Here is a 20,494-nt window from a genome sequence, read left to right on the forward strand (position 1 = left end):
AATGATCAAACCAATGGTTTTTGATAAGGATGCTCATTCTAGATGGGTAACATTTATAATTAAATATCTGAGATTCTTTCTCTTATTAACTTGCAGACTAAGCATTATAACATCTTTGCACTTATAACCCCAATAAGCTGATCATTCAACAAAAAATTTCTATATAACTACATATAAATAAAACAATGATGGCACCTGGCAACATCAAAAACAAATATACAAATTTAGGTGATGAAGAGGTATAATGTAACATTCAAATTTACTACAAACTTCTAAAAATGTACCAAACATCATTACCTGTGGGCCGAAATGAGCTTGTAGTTCCAGGTGATGAGCCTGTTTTTCTGTTTAACAAGCTACTGAAGAAATTCTGAAGCACTCCCTCACTTCCTGCAACTCCTTTGCTTCCATCCACCTAAAAATATCAAAAACTTTAACCACATTGTAAGAAATTTCATTTACACACATAGGTAAACTATTTAAAACCACTGAAAACTAATTTGAGAGAGAGAACCACACTACTCTTTTTTTTTTTCACCTTTTGAAAGGATATAATAATGTAACTGCAAAAATGGTTTATTTGAGGTGTATGTGATGTCTGATAATAGGTGGAGGTATTTTTGTCAGTTACTATTGTTGAAATATAATAAATATAAAAAAAAACAACTAAAAAACTAGAGAAATATAAAATAGTTGAAAACTTAAAATTATGTTCAGATTTAGGTAGTTTGACACATAAAACTCCTTAGCCCTCTCACTATTGGTTTATATGATTTACTGATGTCATAACCCCAAGATAACCAGAGTTTCTATACTATAACTTCTAGTATACGTTTGTTGTTTTACAAAATTTGACAAGATTTCAGTTAACAGTACAAGTCTATGTATACAAAAAAATTAGGTTTTTTAACCAAATATTTTTACTAAAGATTTGTTCATGAATACATGGATGCAAAGTGATTATCATAAAAATACATTTATTCACATGATAACTGTCAAACTGATTTGAATAATGTCTAAAACCTCCTAAATGAAAATTAATTTTTTTCCCACTAAAACTTTATATCTCGTTTGTTATTTTCTCTACCCTAATTCTATATACATTTGGTCAATTTGACCAATCTCATAATCATCAGAAAAATAAGTGTAGTAAATCTAAATTTCTCTCTTTTTATTCCTAGAATGACTAAATTATAACAGGAAACTACAACTGTTTATTCTAAAGAGATTAAAGGTTGTAACTGTCTGCATCTGTATATACTTCAACTATTATTTTATTGCCCTTTGACCCATGTCTAACTCACAATCCTGCCACAAAAGTTTTAAATCAATAAGTGAACACATAACTCAAGTTACCCTATTGAATTATATATACACACAAGCATACCTTGTGAAGAATTATTATTTTTCATTACCTTACTCAATAATTTTCTTATTTTTACATTTTAGTGATTTTTATAATAATTAATAAAGAATATGCATGACAAACAAGAAAGGTAGTACTTATCTGTATCCTTTTGTTTATATGCTATTGACTATTGATGAAAATAAGGCTACTTTTTTTTTATACTAATGGTACTAGTACACTAAATTTTCATTTGATTAAATGCTTCTAAGAATACAGTATAATGATATATGCAAAGCAAATAATGTCCTATAATTATCAAATAACTTACCAAGCTCTCTAATTATGTGATAAGAACATTAAAACAATTTTGCTAAGCTTGTTGATGTTAATATCCCAAGTGAAATTTTCAAAGTGGAGGCAAAGCAGACAATAACAGTCTACAGAAAACAATATAATTTAATTTATAATTTGATAAATTAAAACTTTGGCTTCCTATTCATTATAAATAACATTATATAAAACATCAGAAGGAACAACTGACAATTTGTGAATGATACTATGTAACAGATGGGTGTGGTATGTGGATCTGCTTTTGTAGTTTTCAACTCCATAAAAAAATAAGACTGAAGGCTATAAAAATTATATTTTGTTTAAGAAATCTCTAAATTATAATTAATAATTTTAAGTTAAATTCTGTACTTCTCAGACTAGTGGTAAATAATTTAGAGAAGAGGTACAACCTAGAGAGCAAATGTCACAATTCTCACACTAAAGCACAAAGTTTATTATTTTCATCACTTTTGTTTTTCAGGACATTCTGAGCAAAGGAGATATAGATCAAATTAAATGAACTAACAATGTTTTCCATGGTAGTGCTTCAGAGGATAATAATCATGCTTTTGTCAACATAATAGAACTGTAGAAACATTCAAGCAACAGTACACTAAACAGTATAAAAAAAAGACACAGGGAAAGCTATTCACCAAAATTACTACTCTACTCTGTATAAATGTAAAAGTAAGTGCCACATCACACTTGATTTCACCAACTAGAAATTTTGATAACCTTTACTGCCCATTACAATTTTAGTAATGGGGTGCACATGGACAATGAAACCTTATAAAGTGTAGTGAGTTTGGTATAGTAAACCTAAAGTGAAGACATTATATAGGATCACATAGTCTAGAGCCAACTGCATAAAATTCATCATGAAAGTAAAAAAATACCAATTCAGTTTTAAACTTAAATCATTTCTGAATTAAGCTCTTTCCTCTTCATGAATGTTTTAAATAAAAAAACAAATCCCTTTAATCAACAGATTTAAATTAAAAAATCAACAAATATTTTTCCAGTTTTTTTTTGCCTGTGCATTTCATTTTTTACTTTCAGCACATAGACTAACAATAATATTAGATTATACTTTTCTTGCTAAGCAACATGACATAAAAGTCATTGTTGAAACATAGTGTTACCAAAAATACACTGGCTGTTCTACATATATTAGAAGTTGTTAATCTAAATGATTTTTACCAATAATTATTCTATGAATATACCACAAATTCATTTCATGAAGGATCTTAATTTTGATTGGTTCACAAAAAAATTCACCAATGTTTAACTTCTTTAACTGCACTTTTCTGGCTCTTCGTTGGTAAAGCTTGATTTTACAAAATTTATTTATTTCAGTTAGCTATGAAATAAGATTTTAGGATATACTATAAGGTGGGGGTGGTAGTACTTGCCTTATCATTTTTGATGGTCTATATGCTAGTTTATTATTTAAGAGTTATCAAACATTTGTTTTAAAAAGAATAAAGGGTTGCTTTCCAATGTATTTATTTTACTGATTAAGATGTTTTAAAAAAATTACATGTATCATTGCAACTAGACCCCCTCAATTTAAAAATCTTGAATCCAGTTCTGAGTTTTATCTGCAAAGATCCATCTCACCTTTTTAGGAGAAATGGGTATGCCAGCAGAACTAGAAAATCTTCTCTCTGCTGACTTCTGCATGGCTGCTAGGGTCTTAACTGGAGTTTCTTGCTGTTATCAAATACAAATAATTACAACTCAGGCTATCTCAGGTCATTCTTCTTACTATAACATACTGAACACAATACTCTTTAATAAAATATTTTATAATATCATAAAACCAGAAAACAAACCCAGTAAATCTGTTTTAAAAAGTGAACGGTAGTTATTAAACTCAAATACTTAAAATGATTATGCACTGAAAAAACATTTCTTCTGGAGAAAACATATTTCATCACACAAGAACCTGAAGCTTTATTCAAGGAAGTTGAGGCATAACACAGGTTGTACCAAAATCATAGTACACTGCATGCTTAAAATTATTTGCTTTGCAAACTAGTATTGCTTATATTTCTCTTCATTTTCTTTCAACTCTCACAAATTTGTTTTGTTTGGAATTTTGAATAAAACTACATGAAATCTATATGAACTAGTCATCGATAATTTAATAGTGACAGATTAATGCAACTAATAAACATCACTTACTACAAACTCTTGAGCTCCTCCTTTACCAGTGAATAATGTGATTGATTATCACATTATAATTCCTGCACAGCTGAAATAGCAAGCATGCTCAATGTTGAATTTCCGACTAGCAAATTCTAATTCAAGAACCCTATCCATAAGGCCATGCCAAGCCCCAAACTTTGGTGACTCAAATAAAATAAAATGTGTGTCAATGTACATGAACAGATCAGATGATGCAAGGCTTGAGAAGCTCATTGATATGTGACAGTGGACATACTGAACATAATATGTGAGAGTTTTGATACACAGGCACTATGTACAAACTTTTCTGAATATAGCTTGTGATTTTCAATGTGTATCCCCCATCTGGCAAAATGTTGTTCTTCCAGGTTGAGTAAATTCTATGAATTAATAACTTTAAATTCAGGATTTTCTTTATAATCCTCATGTGACTTTAATGGCACTTCATAATTTGTAAGCAATACATGTGAAAAAAAAAGCCTAAAATCTGATAAAACAATTTATTTTACAGCTTTAAAGAAACAGTGTAAAACAAAGCTAGAGTTGGAAAAAAAAATGGAATAAAAGTTTCTACAAAAAAACAACTAAACTGAATTTTTTTCATTTGTCTACTACTTACATTCCTACTGGTATGCACAGACTGTTGACTTAACGTAGCTTGTTGTTTGACAAGAAAGAGTTGATCTTCCTCTGCAACTACCTCTATTTCCCGATGGAAAGGCTGAATGAATTTAATGTTATTAAACTGAATAAACAAATTGCTAAAGCCTATGAAAAATTGTTAATAAAAAGAACTATCTTTTGTTCATTACAGAACTAATGTGGTACAAAGATACAAAATAAAAATTACATTCACTCTAATAATTTATTTCTTTTTCAATTACACAAGAAAACTTTTACAGTTGATGTGGTACACTTACTATACATCAACCATATTGGCATGAAATTACTATTATCTAAAGTTTAACTCTCATTTTTGTATACTACTAATAGAAGAATCCAACACTGCAAACTTTTTTTAATTATAATGGAAAAAAACTATATACAAACATATTGAAGGAAATACTAAAACCAAATATAAAATATATTGCAAGAATTAAATGTTTAACTTTTACTAAGAAAACATAAAATAAACAATATCAACAAATATTTTCAACTATTTATACAATTATAGATCATATCCTTTTATATAGATTCAATGTTTCATTTATAATTGTCAGGATGTACAAATAAAAGAACATGGATAAAAATCAAATGATTCTAGTTTTAATTTCCAAAAACAAAACATTGTACAAAAGCTGCACATTTGTAGAACACAACACTCTTTCTAGCTTTTAGACCATAAGATATATCTCAATAGAAATTAATATTCCTTTTTGTTAATCTGAAGATGACCTAAAAAGGTCAAAATGTTGTTCAGTACTTTATTTTAATTAAAGTTTTAATACCCTTACCAGCTGTTTTTAAAATACAAAATTTTATATAACTCCCTAAAGTAATGTTAAAATAGAATAATATTAAAATACTTCTTATAAAATATGAAGTTCTCAACTATACTTGTGCAAATTACTTGAAACAAATGGTCATTTTTACAATATTTTCAGCATGGCGGCCTGTGTAGGCTCGCTGTACCCGCTGATTTCCTTTAATAGTCATTTTTTCACACAGACAGTGTCAATAGCTGTGTTTTGTAGTACAGTCGACCTATTTTTGGAATATATGACGAAAATTTCAGGAATATTACATCATTCGAAATTGCGTTAGAAAGACAAGGAAACCAGTCAACAAACAACTTCTTACCAACTCAGTGAAGAAAAAACGGTATCAATGGGGTCTGAAATACAAGAACTGGATGCAAGAACAATGGAGGAAGGTGTTATTCAGTGATGAGACTCATTTCTTCATACAGGGTCAAAGAAGTCTGCATGTTTGCAGATCTCCAGGTGGGAAACTTCAAGAATCTCACATCAATCAGTTTGTAAAACATCTCTTGAAAAAGATGTTTTGGGGTTTTTTCAGCTACTATGGCATTGGAGGCTTACATATCGTAGAAGGTATGATGCGAGGACCACAGTACATCGAAGTTTTTCAGAGAAGAGTCATTCCAGAATTGAAAAAGATATTTCCAGATGGATCTGGCATTTTTCAGCAAAATCTGGCTCCGTGCTACTCATGGAAACTTGTGAAGAATTTTATGACTACAACATGAATAAAGGTGCTGGACTGACCTGGAAACACTTCAGACTTAAATTGTATTGAAAATCTTTGGCCGATTTGTAAAGAAAGACTTCGGGGAAAAGACTGTACTACAAAAGATAAGCTAACTGAGGCCATAATTGAGGTGTGGTACCGTGATCCAAAAAGTTAGTAAAGATTGCAGTCACCTCGTGGATTCGATGCCAAAGCAAATTAATGATCTTCTGAAAAATAAAGGCAGTCATATCATGTATTAATTTGTAAGTAATTTTTGGATTCTCAGAAATAAAACGCAAAAAATTGAAAAAATCGTAATTTTCCGTCTTGTTTCAATTGATTTGCACAAGGGTGTAGTTACAGTCAACTTCTTCTAATGTTTCAATAAAGAGTAAGACTAGAGTGAAAATTTTATTTGTCTATCATACTTCAGAAAATATGATAATTTAAATAAATTTACCTTTCTAACTATTGGTTTGATAATGATATCTGAAAAGTTGTCATCTGGATCCACAGATGTAAGGCTTTCATAGAGGATTGAAATTTTCTTTTCACTATCCCAGCCAGATGGGCTTTAAAAAACATTTCAAAATGTTATTGAAAAATAAAATTACACATAATTTTTATAAACATCCCACTTATAAAGTACTACATTTGCATACATAATACACTTATATTGAATACTTCAAGTAATGTGTTTTGCATAAAAATATGGTAAAGCTCTTGTTTTCTAAATCAATTAATCAATGAGTACATGTATAAAGTTCTAATTCAATATGTAAGATATAAAAGACTGTTTTAATAACTTTCCTAAACTGAAAAATATATTCCTGACAGGCACTTCCACAACATTAGCTCTCCCCATTTTGTGCTGCTCTCTATATGTAAACTTTTTTTTATATAATGCATATCACAAACCCTCTGGAAGTGAAAAGGTGAGGTAGCAGATTTGATGGTAAGTAGCATGGAATAATGTACAAAAAGGAATAAGCCATCTGGATTAAATGATGAATCTAAATGGTAATGGTAAAGGAAAAAAGATCAAAAGAGAAAGATGATTGCTAGGGGATAAATAAATGGGAATGAGAACCACTGAAGGCAGCCATGCGAGCAATATAACAATGAAGGGCACACACAGTGGTCATAAAAGTTCATCTGGAACAGGATGAGGGTAGAAATGAAAAATACAAAGAAGAGCAATGGGCAAAAAGGAAGAGTTACTCTCATGAACTGCCACGGTCTTGGGAAAAAAAGAATGATCCAGATAAAGCAGAATATATGTTGGATGGTACAGTGTGCGACTGACATCAATAGTAAAGATATCTGACTAACACTGCCCACAAGCCGAGAGGAGAATGAAATATGCCTTAAGGGATCAGTGAAACACAGAACTGGAGGTAAATTAGGGGAATGGAGTACAACATTATTGTCCAAATCAATAAATACTGGACATTTAGATGGTTGATGTATCCAGAAAGAAAGGAAGAAAAGGGATTGGGTAGAGAAAGGAAAGACTCTGCAGTAGCAAGAAAAATGGAAAGTGTGGAATAGGCTGCCAATACTCAGATATTGAGACCAATGATCCCTTCTAAAACAATGAAGAAAGAAACTAAGAGACATCAGCAATAGTTAAATGAGAAGCTGGAGCCCCCAAGCCAGGGTCCAGCTGCAAAAAATATTTCATTTCAGCTAATACACAGCCATATATGAAGGACGAATGGAATGAACTAAGTGAAACACTGTCCGACATGAGAAACCGGATCTCCTCTCCACCAGTTGGACAAAACCCAGGTGTGAAGATGGAGGATGTGAAATGTTGAATGCAGAAATGGTGACTGTGGTTTACAAAAGATTTTGAGGAATAAGGGTAAGAGGGATGGGAGGGAACACCTGTAACTGGAGTAAGCAAGGAAACTATGATTGAAATGGCTGGTAGGAGCAATCATATAGACTTTGAACAGAGTGGCATTGATGAGAGATACTACCTGATGAAATAATTAAATAGGAAGATAAAAATAAAGGAACTTGTCTGACCAATTCTAGCCAAAGTTCGAGGATGGAGAACAGTGGACCTAAACAAAGATAACTGGTAATTGAGGGAGGTGATAAATGCATTGATACAAGGAGTACCTCACCAATCACAAAGCTTCCAAAAATCAAGGGGACCAAACCTTTGGGTAAACCCAGTCTTGTCAGGAAAGACAATCCACCATAAAGTTAAAAACACCTAGTATGTGACACAACCTCAAACAAAAGAGAAGATCCAAGGTGAAAAAACACAGGGTTCTCAACTGGGTGCTTTCCTTGGTGATTAATAAGAGCTACCACTGTTGAACTGGATCCTGATTAACTGATCCCCTGGAGATAGGAAGAAAATGATCAAAAGCCTAACAAACAGCAAAAGTTTAAGAATGTTTATATGGAGAGAACATTCTTTCACAGATAAATGATCTGAAGCCACTTTGTGATCGACCCATGTATCCCAGCCTTGAATGGAAGTATCTGTGAACAGATGCAAATCTGGCCATGGGAGAGAAAGTGGGATACCCTTAAAGGTATGAGCCTTGTCCAACCACTATCAAATGTTATCCTTAACGTGAGAAGGAAAGGTGATAGGAGAATTTAAATGATTCCAAACAATGAGACCGACAGAGGGGTATGAGAGGAGTCAAAGATCACACCTCTAAAAGGACTAAGACTTCATGAACAGGAACTGAAGTATGCAGACAGGGCTTGTCTGAGATGGGTGTTGAAGAAAACATCTAATTGAATGAAGTACTGAGTAGGATGAAGAAAACACTTTTCCAATTTGCCTAACCAGTAAACCCAAACAGCTTTGAGAAGGAGCTGACAAATATGACAGGTTGAATTTTGTTTGAAATTAGCAAGAATAAGCCAGTCATTTATATAGAAATGAAACTGCAACCTCAGAACATGAAGACATAGAGCAAAGTCTTACAACATTTGCCAAATGACATACGGTGTCAAAGCCAGCCTGGAGGGTAGGATGTAAATTTGGTACACCACTTCTTGATGGTCAAACCAAAAATAAGGAAAAAATGTTCTGAGATAGGAATATGAAGATAGGCATTGGAGACATCCACCTTAGTCACCCAAAGGCCCACTGAAGAGTAAGGTATGATTCCATGGTGAATTGTGGGGCATGATCTTATTAATTATGACAGCACAGGTCAACATCCATTCCCTGATCTTTTTGGGAACCACAAATGAGCAGGAGTAAAAAACTCCAAACTAAATGGGGCATGTTTGATAACCTGTTGTGTGAGAAGGTCTTGTAATGTCTTGAAAATACATTGGCACAAAAGGGGCACTGAGGATGAGAAAAGTACATAAGCACATTGGATAAAGGAGAAGTAAGAAATGGAATGATGCAACCTTTTGTCAATACCCTGTGAACCCAAACATTGGATACATAAAGGGCTCTACTGGCAAACAAAGGCTGTCAGATGGGCTTCAACAGGATAGTCACTGGAACTGTTGTTGATGTGGCACCACAGGAAGAAGAAACAGGGAAGGACTGGGTTTGAAAACAGGATTCAATGCCATACTTGACTCCAACTGAGATAAGCAGGCCACCAGATAAGAAAGGGTGGACTGTTGTTTGACTGAAGCAACCTTTGACTCCAAAGACTCCAGGAATCATGTTAAACATGTAATGCCTCAAAAATGGGGCCACACTGAGATCCCGCCAATAAGGAGATGAGAAATGGGTCCACTGCAATATGGCATCATGACCCAATAGGTCCCAACAACAAATAAAATACATTTGCAGGACCAGAGCTCAAAATGACAGATGGGCCAACATGGAAGTGAGGAGGGAGAGGACATCCCCAGAAATCCCTTCAGGGTTCCTGTGAAGAAACTTGGAAAGGAGATGGATTGAGAAAAAGTACTGAAGCAGAGTTGGTCCAGATAATGACAGTTCACCCTATAATAACAGAGAGCAGACTAATCCAAAGCTCATGGGGAATGAGGCATACTAATGCTGTCAACTAAATGAAAAGCTCAAAACAAACCCAAAGATCAGGGGATGGGGGGACTAAATAGGGTTGAGAGGCAGAATCATGTTAAAGAGAATGGCTTGGGTTATAAGAAACAGAAGCAACAGACAAAACATCTTGTTTCTGAGAAATAAAGTCTGAAAAACTGAAAAAGTTGAACAGAATCCTCAGGTAGGGGTGGAACAAACGATTGAAATTCTCACTGGTGTGGCTAGGATTAAAATGGTCAGGAGGAAAGGGGTAAATGTTGTTCCATATATTGTCCAATCTCCTTACAAATAAATGTCAATAAATCCTCCAATGGATAACACACATCTATGGCCTGAAGAATTACATCAAACAAATGAGATAAACCTGAAGAGGTAACATTAACTTTGAAATTCATGCTTGAAAATAAACAAAATAAAGTGTAAGTTGAACTAAGGTAAACTATTATGTAGCATGATTAGAACAAAAGAAAGAAGTCTGAACTTGAGCAATGCCAAACAAGAAGTTATGATTTGGTAATGGTGCAGAGAGGAAATCATGTCACATGATGGTGGCACTCTCTTATTGATGAATAGATGATACATGTTAGTTTGCATGAGAGACATGTATAAATATTGGACTCCAATATATGTGTGCAAAAGGCTTGTGGTATACATTATAAAAACACGCACATGTAGAAGGCAGCACAAAACAGGTAATGCTGATCTTGTAAGTGGGAGTGGGGGAAGTATCTTATTGGAATACAAAGTTAACCATTGTAGGAGTGAAAAGCCTAAAGGCTGATATATTAAGAAGGAAATTAAAAGAAGTGGAATAAATAAGGAGAATAAGTTGTCTCATCAAAGGGTGTTCTAAACTAATTGAACCTATCTGTGCGGATTTTGAGAAAAAGGCAGTTGCTTAATTGGAAGTAAGATAAGTCAAACGATTATCGGAAACTCAGGATACAATTGAGGTAACTCGTGTGACAAAGTGAATTATACACAGATACTACTATTGACATAGAAATGGAGAAGAATAGTTCAGCTTGTCAACTGAATTATAAAGTAACTGAACTGGCCGTAAGTGAACTTTTGACAAGAAGAGGAGAAATGTAATGTGTTTAAGATACAACTATGATCTCCATAATGTAAAGAATTTGTGTATATACATTTAACTTAGTTTAAAAACAAATGGAATTTGTGCCATTCATTTATCATCAACAAGTCACAGACACCTATTACAGAAAATTCCTTAGCCCAACACATCCATAAAATATACTATAATATATACACATACTTAAAAAGTTTTTGATAGAATAACTGAGGTTGCTAATTAGCTTTGCATTTATTAAATCTCTAGACAATAAATTTCCAATAACATGTTATATATCTTGCTCCTTGTTTATATCAACCAAATGGGCATGGGTTTCACCAAATGGGTTGAACACATATTAAAAAAGGAAAGTTAACTACATTTCCAAGTTTACCAAATTTATCTACATGAAATGTGGCAAGCTTTTAGTAAAATTTACAAGTATGTTGTGTACAAGAACTCAGATGTATTACAAAAGTATCTGTACTCAAAATATATCTGTACATTGATGGTGTTAGTCTGATTCAGGCTCTGACAAGTTGGAGAGCAAGATGATGTGCATCTGAAGATTAAAAAAATTTTTTTTTCATCATACAGTCTGCATGCTGCATTTGCATAACTTCTAGAACCTCTGAAATGCTACATCAGCAATTTAGGGTAAAAAGAATAGTTGAAAATTCTAACAAAAAATACATTATACCATGTACTAAGAGGCTGGGGCATTCTCACTTTTTAACTCCAACCTGTGCACGCAAGTTTAAAAGTAGTCTGAAACTCATAAACCTTTCTACAACTTTCATAACTTTTTCTGTATTGGAAATTAAAAATAATAATGATTATGTTTTAAAAAAGCTTTGTATGTTTTGTTACTTCATTACCAAATATAAAAACTTGTAATCTTCGAAAATAACACAAATTATTAAGATTCATGACATAACTGGAGATATTTACAGCTTTCACAAAAGAGGTTCATAAGCTTTAAATAACTTTCTTAGAACACAAACAGCATTTACTGTCATGAAAGAATAGAAATTACTAAAGACAGGTCTATCACCCAGCAATAATATGACAAAGCATTAGTTTTTTTCACTCATATACTCAAACAGCCAGACCATAAAATTTCAAAATATTTACAAATTGAAGAATTACTTTTTCACACTAAATTATTTAGAATTACAATACATAAAATGATACTTTGCAAATTGTGTTTTTTTAATGTATTCATAAAAAATGAATACAAAAGCTTTATCTAACAAAGACATCTTCAAACCACTAAGCAAGAAAAACCTAAGTTGTTATTGTCACTAAATTATATTATCCAATTTATATATTTCAAATAGAACCAAAACTACAATACGTGAAGGCATAGTAAAACTACTCAGAACATTCTACAACAAGAATTGGAGCACTCTTTCTTTAACAAACTTTCATAAAAATTATTCTTGACATACATAAATATAGCATCCTTCTCCACTACTAAAGCTGGTGTTCGGAAAGGAAAGCCATATATCCTGTGAACCAGGTACTTGTACAAGAGATCACAGTTTTTATCTTCTTTTACAGATGTATAAAATAAAGATGCCCCATCTAGAGCTATGTTAAAGAAACAAACAACTTTCTTTCCAAAGTGTTCAAGACAAAAAGAATATTTAAGATTCTCAACTTGTGTAGTTACATTAAAAGATAAAAATAAATATTAACTGGACAATGTAAAATTATTCTTTCAGGAATTATTTGGAAAAAAGAAAAGTTGTATCATTACTTAGAACATGTTGTTTGTTCACATGGCTGGCCAAATGCAAAGTTTTATAATCGTTAAATGTTTATTAAACCTTCAGGCCTAATAAATTAGACCATGTGAAATTTCCTCAAAAGTGTTTCAATGTTTACAAAAACGAATGAATTTCAGATGGATAAGTAAGTGAAAACTCTCATTTCATATACTATTTTTAAATTTTATTTGATACAAAATCACTGTAATTTTTTTTATTTCAGATGAAATAAATATAAAATAATAACTACAATCATGCTATGTTCAAACAAGGAATCTGTGGCATTACAGGAACAATTTTAGTTGTCATAAAGAAATTCAAGAAACCAATTCTGAATAATTTCAATTGTACAAGTTAACATTTTCTTAAACTACTAATGTGTTTCCAATAATACCCCCACTGACACTATGGTAATTCATCAATGTTAACCCTGCCTACCTAAGAATTGTTCTTGCATGTTCTAGTCTTTTATACCCCACTTAAATGACATTGGTAATATCTAACTGGCAAATCTCTCCACCCACATCAATGGATCCTCTATCCTTGTACTCTATATAAACACTTCACTCAGATAATATAATCTCTTTCCTGAAACCTACACCATCCTTATCACTAACACAGTCTCTTAGTTGAAAGTAAGGAAAGAAGGCAGGGATAGTGTCAGTAGAGGTAAGTATTACTGGAAATACATTTTTTGATTAGGAAAATGTTAACTTTTAACACACATTTATCATCAACTGACACCATAACCAGAATTCCACATTGAAAACGTGGAGGGGCATGTGCAGGCATTATCTATACAGAACAGGTATGTTCTTCACCATTTTGTTTTTATAACATAATACTTGTATCAAGGGTGGAATAATACGAGTAATCTCGATAGGCCAGCTCCAATCTGATAATAAAGATTCCACAACTCGGGGTTAGAGTTAAGGGGTCATGGTCCTCACATCCCATGTTGGTGATTAGGGCAATTGGACTGCAATGATATATATAGATATACTTTTGATTGGATCCCAACCTGTAGCCATTGAGTGTTGTGTTCTGAACTACCGTAATCACAATGAGAAAATAGGCAACACTGAAGTAGACAAACTTTATCTTCCATTTGAAGAAGTTCAAAAAGCAACACTGTAGGCTAGGAATGGTCAAATCTTTTATGCCTCACTCAACCAAAGGATCATAACTCATATGGTCTGAAAATATGAACATTCGTTCTCACTCCCAAACTACGTGGGCAAGGAGCATTTCACATGGCCATGGGGTTAGAGAATAGACATGGAACACAGTGCTCCACCAATGACCTAGGATGGAATAATGGAGGTAGAGAACTGAATGAAATGACCAACTTCAATATCAGAAGCTGAAGTACCCATGGATCTGCAATGAAGGAGTACCAGTTGTTTATCAATAGTTGTAGCCTCACTTGAACATTAGGACTTATGTTTAAATATTAAATTTTAAAATATTTTTCCTTGTTATAATATAATACTAATGAGTACTTACTTTCTTATTTCAAAGCAAAATTAAGAAATAAAGTTGATAGTGGTAGAAGGAACAAATATATAGGAACAAAATAGTCAAACACACAACCAATAATAACTTAATATAAAAGAAAAAATTCTTAAACAATCTATGTTAGATTTTTAACAAAGTAAATAACTAGAGAAGAAAATGCAGCATCATTTTACTTATCTTCACACTTCTAAAGATAAAGACACTAACATTTAAAAAAAAAATTCCTGGGGCAATATATTAATTCTGTAGATTTTCTCATGTTTTTGGTTTTACACATTATGTACAGAAATCTTGCCCTAAATGTTTAACAATATACAAACAAGCCAACGTTTAGGCTTGTGGTTAAATATTAAAATCTTGTCCTTGTTATAATACCCAAGCAACATACTGATATGCACATGTTTTCTGTGCTATATTTTGAAAAATATAAAGTATAATTTACAGAAAGAAACAGCAAGGATACATTTCAGGCAGAACTTTCTTCCAGCTTGCTGGATAAAGTCAAAGTGTTCTTCCTTGTAATCAAACTCTTTCTCTAAGGTAGAGATGAAGTCAGTCTAATAATGGTAAACATTTTTATTGTAAGGAAGAGCAATGAAATTCCACTAGGATTAATTAAGAAAACAATCTGTTTATATTCTATATAACATGAAATGCAGTGCCATTCAAACATTTCATAACCTACATTAAATGAATAACTTCATATAAAAAAGAAGCATACAACTTTCATATACAGTCATGTGAAAAGTTAGGACACCCTATGAAAGCCTGTGTATTTGTGTAACATTTTTTGATATATAGATATTTAATCTCAATTTCAACAATACTGAGAGATTATAGGAATATAACTAAACAATTAAAACTAAAGAAAAGACGTTTCAAGATCTTATGTAAATGTAATTCTACAAAAATGTATATTATAACTGAGGAAAACGTTAGGACACCCTACCCCCCTGATAGCTAGTGTTACCCCCTTTGGCTGAAATAACTGCAGTGAGACACTTCTTGTAGCCATCTACCAGTCTCTGACATCGGTCTGAAGAAAGTTTGCCCCACTCCTCAATGTAGAATTCTTTCAGCTGTGAGATGTTTGAGGGGTTTCTTGCATGTACAGCCAATTTCAAGTCACCCCACAGCATCTCAATGGAATTAAGATCTGGGCTTTGACTCGGCCATTCCAGGACTCTCTGTTTCTTAGTTTTCAGCCAGTCCTTGGTGGATTTACTGATATGTTTTGGGTCACTGTCGTGTTGCAAGGTCCAGTTCCACTTCAACTTTAATTTTCGTACAGATGGTCTCACATGATCCTCTAGCACCCTCTAATTCACAGTAGAATTCTGGTGGATTCTATGATTGTGAGCTGTCCAGGTCCTGCTGCAGCAAAGCAGCCCCAAACCATGACACTTCCACCTCCATGCTTCACAGTTGGTATGAGGTTCTTTTCCTGGAATGCTGTATTTGGTTTACGCCAAACATGTCCTCTGTTCTGGTGTCCAAATAATTCAATTTTGGACTCCTCTGTCCAAAGAACATTATTCCAGAAGTCCTGGTCTTTGTCTACATTCTCTCTGGCAAACTTCAGTCTGGTCTTGATGTTTATCTTAGAGAGAAAAGGTTTCCTCCTTGCACACCTCCCATGCAAGTTAAACTTGTGCAGTCTCTTTCTGATTGTAGAGGCATTCACTTTCACATCAACAGTCGCCAGAGCCTGCTGTAGGTCCTGTGATGACATGTTAGGGTGTTTGGAGACCTCTTTTAGCATCTTGCTGTCTGCTCTCGAGATAAACTTGCTTGGACAACCAGACCTGGACATGTTGGCAGTTGTTTGGAAAGCCCTCCACTTGTTGACTTTTTTCCAGACAGTGGAATGGCTGATTTCAAAATCTTTTGGGATCTTTTTAAATCCCTTACCAGACTCATAAGCTGCTACAATTTTCTTTCTGTAGGCCTCAGGCAGCTCTTTTTTTCTCACCATGGTGCTCACTCTCACTTCAACAGTCAGGAGCACACCAAACTAAGCCTCATTCAAAATGCTGAGTAAGGATTTTCTAATCATGTGCACCTGGTGTAATACACCTGTGTGTGAGTTGAGCTATTTTAAGTGGGAATAAATGTGGGGGTGTCTTAACTTTTTCCTCAGTTCGAATATGCATTTTTGTAGAATTACATTTACAGAAGATCTTGAAAAGTCTTTTCTTCAGTTTTAATTGTTTAGTATTTCTAATCTCTCAGTACTGTTAAAATTGAGATTAAATGTATTCAAAAATGTTACAAAAATACACAGGCTTTCATAGGGTGTCCTAACTTTTTCACATGACTGTAAGTTGACAGTATGAATTTGTTGCAAATTAATAGAACAATAATGGATGTATATATGAAATGACTGTGGTAGGTTAACAACTAATTTGTTAGTTAATATTCAAATACATATTCTCAAAGAGTTGAGACAGAATAAAGTTCTGTGCTCCACAAATATTAAAAAAAAGCCAATCAGAAATATTGATGATGCATGACATTTCACAAAAATGTCGTTCCTTGTGTACAAAAAACTAATGTAAAAATGTCAGAGAGTAAATTCATATACAATATTAAAAATTCTACAAACAGAAAATCTAGATGTTGGAAATTAAACTTTTTCCATATGGGATTAGTCACTGTGAGTCACTTTGTAACCATACAGTAACCATTAGTTTCCACACTATAAATCTTAGTAAGTGTTACTAGTCTTCTGGACACTAAAATAAAATTTTTAATTGGGTATTTTTACTAAGATTTGTCTAGGAATTTATATTAACAAATTGTTTAATACTCCAAGTGGAAAGTGATTTAATGTTAATATTAAAATTACTTTTCTTAATCTGATAATTTTCAATTTTCATTTCTCTAAGCTCTAAAACTTTGAAACTAAATACTGAAATATTTTTCTTCCAGTTAAATCTTGTAATGAATTTGTTATTTCCTCAACCCTAATGCTATATGGACTAGGTTGATTTGATATGCCTTCTATATATCATGAAAAGTATGAAATACATCTAAATTATCCTTTTCTTTCAAGAGAGAATGCAGATCATAGATTAAAACTGTAACTGCTTGTTCTAAATGGCTTATGGCTCATAACAGTATACACTTGTTTCTACTTGATTTTATTGTCATTTTAATAATCTAATAGTTCTACCACACAAGTCATAAATCACCCATTACCTTCCTGAATGACTGATACATAAGCTACTCAAGAGCATACCTCTGACAGTTATTATTTTTCATCACCTTTTGTAACCTAAATTTATCCAACCTAATTTGTTTTCTTTTACACTGTAGTTACTCTTATAGCCATAAATGAAAAAATAGCTATGAAAAACAAAAAATACAGTACATTTTTGACCACATATTTTTTTCTGTTAGTTAACAACAAGTTTAAGACTTACTTTTTCTTTTTCATGATGGTAATAGTTCATCAAATAATTTTTATTTATTTGAAGAATGCATATTATCATAATAATAACATGTTCAAAGAAAACAATGTCCTATACCTAAGATAAGATGAGCTTATATTAATTCCCTTATCTGCTTTATCTGAACTCTGCAAGATAAACTTTCAAATTGAAGATGAAACTGAAAATATTCTCTACTGAAAACAACAAAAATTCTCTGTTATTTGATAGATTAAAAATTCTTTAGTTATAAATGATATAAATTAAAACATCAGAGATAATTACTGGTGATTTATGAGAAAGAGTATATTAAAATTGGATTTATTAACTGTATACATTGACAATAATATAGTTTAATTTTGAATGCAACTCTATAAAAGATTATGACAACACATTCTGATCAACCCACAGTGAGAGGATTAATGAAATAAAAATAATGAAAAATAGCATTATATTCAGTGGGAAAATTATTTTGGGTAGGTACTTAAAACATAATAAAACATGATTTGTAAGCTAAATTTGATCAATTCATCCATTTTCACCAAAACGTTTATGCATTAATTGACAAAACTTATATTGCAGTCCTCTTCTCTATACATTTTTTCCCTTACTTATTTCTATTTTTCCATCATTTTGATAGAAAAATGTAGTAATTTTTTTGAAAATGAAGTGTTTTTTTAATGTGTTTGTACCTGCCGTTTTCAATCATTGACATCCTATAATATCAAGAGAATCTCTCACAAAACCAAATGATGTCATAACATAGCCTATCACACTCCCTTTCAAATCCAAATGAATAAATAAATATGTGCTGCTCTTGGAGAGTAAAGAAATTGAGAATAAGAAAAACAGTATATCTCACTAGTTAGCCCATTGTTTAATCTAAATAAAAGTTTTCAATGTATTTAATTTCCTTGTTTTAAATTACTATTTTTCATTATGTTATTTAACCAAATTATCATGAAAAATTGTCACAATCCCTTACAAACATAATCATATAAGCCAAGTGTCAGTCAGTCAATCAGATGGTCATACTTGGTTTTCTACATTTGGGGAGTTACACAATTCCACTTTTTCTCTTATAATACGTCCTCTTTTTTAAGGCTAGGCTTTAACAAGCCAACTTATGATTTGAAGGGGCACCAGATCCTGCCTGTGAAAACCTGGATATCATGGAACACCTGAACTATGGCAAACAGAGTTAATTTATGAGTGACAATTCCTTCAAAACATGTAAATTATTGTCTAGAATTGTAATGGCATGCTTATTTGGAGAAAAATGTGGTGGGGAAAGAAAAGAGCAAATAATTGAGAATTGTGGATAATGGAGGTAAGGATAACTGAAACACTAGAGTAGCCCCATTTTATGATACAAACACTTGTAAAACTATACTAGGTAAACGTGGCTCCTAGATTTGAAAATATTTGTCAAAGGCTACCTTAGAGACAACTATTATCAAATCATGTCACAAATTAACAGAATATGTAGATGGAATACCTTAGTGACAACTACTACCAAATCAAGTCCCAAGTTACAAGTTAATGTATGCTCATCAAGGGCAAATGGTGCCACCAATGTTTCATTTCTGGTTCGTCCAAAAATAGAAAATCCTTCCAATTCTGCTCCTGGTTCAAGGTAGCCATTAAATCTCTTTTTCACTGAAACAGATATAATTATTGAAATCTAAGAAGAAATATTATATAGCATATTTCAATTAAAATTAATTCCACAATCAACAGTTTTCAAATAAAAGTTAACACTGTATTTCTAAAATACTCATCCTTTCTCACATATAGCTGTTCACATTTGGTGTTTTTTCATCTATAAACAAACTATGGCTCCCTACTAGCCAATTTCACATTATATTGTTGCATCACTGCATACAAATGAGCATCTGACAACTCTTCACTAATAGAAGTGAAACCACCCTTCTGGAACAGCTAATTCTATCTATACTGACTGTACAATCATGGTTTTGAGATTAGGTAAGAAAATACACTATGTTCTGTACCAAACAGAACTGATCATGTTCAGAAGGCTGCCTCCATGGTCCCCAACACTAGTGGCAAGGCCTTCCATGATTCACTAGAAAAAGAGTGAGATGAAAGTGCATTAGGGAGCCTGAAGACTTGCATCACTCTAAGTCAACAAAAGACCACTAAGACTATTCATAAAAGCAGGTCAGCTCCAAGTTCTAAACTAGGTATGGATGATGCTTAAACTCATAATAGTTCATGAGTGTTTATGGTCTGTATTTGGTAAGCCGTGGAGATACGGCTTACTGCAGAAACTCCTTGGGTGGAGAATCCAGTGAGGATCTCTTGACTCTGGGATGTTCTTCAAATCCCTCTTAACAATAACTCCTCATGATGAATTCAAAGTAGCATGGGAAGAACCTCAATGGGCATATCCTCAATTGCCTTCAAATGCAAGAGTAGTTCACTGTTTTTGGGAGAGGATGTTTCCACCAATATGTTATCAGAGCAAAGCTTTCTGACTGACTTAAGAGAGTCAGCAAGTCCCTCTAGTCCCTTCTGAAAAAAAATGGAAGACATTTTCCCTACAGTTTTGTCTGAAAGATAATGTACTATAAGAATATTAGGTACAGGTGTTAAAGATGTTGAAGA

At 32.8% G+C, this 20,494-nt stretch overlaps 1 protein-coding gene across 2 annotated transcripts in view; it reads right to left on the reverse strand.

Moving 5' to 3' along the window:
- LOC143230942 (cytoplasmic dynein 1 light intermediate chain 2-like) overlaps positions 1 to 20,494 on the reverse strand; it is a 53,875-nt gene that overhangs the window by 11,471 nt on the left and 21,910 nt on the right. For both annotated transcript variants that reach the window (XM_076465283.1, XM_076465282.1), the window contains exons 5-11: positions 19,365 to 19,525; positions 14,899 to 14,992; positions 12,597 to 12,732; positions 6,522 to 6,633; positions 4,488 to 4,589; positions 3,299 to 3,391; positions 298 to 415 (exon numbers count right to left, since the gene is read on the reverse strand). In XM_076465283.1, coding sequence (XP_076321398.1) covers positions 298 to 415; positions 3,299 to 3,391; positions 4,488 to 4,589; positions 6,522 to 6,633; positions 12,597 to 12,732; positions 14,899 to 14,992; positions 19,365 to 19,525 — 816 coding nt within the window. The remainder of the gene's footprint in view (positions 1 to 297; positions 416 to 3,298; positions 3,392 to 4,487; positions 4,590 to 6,521; positions 6,634 to 12,596; positions 12,733 to 14,898; positions 14,993 to 19,364; positions 19,526 to 20,494) is intronic.

This window comes from Tachypleus tridentatus, chromosome 10, assembly GCF_004210375.1.
Source record: "Tachypleus tridentatus isolate NWPU-2018 chromosome 10, ASM421037v1, whole genome shotgun sequence".
NCBI classification, from domain to species: domain Eukaryota; kingdom Metazoa; phylum Arthropoda; class Merostomata; order Xiphosura; family Limulidae; genus Tachypleus; species Tachypleus tridentatus.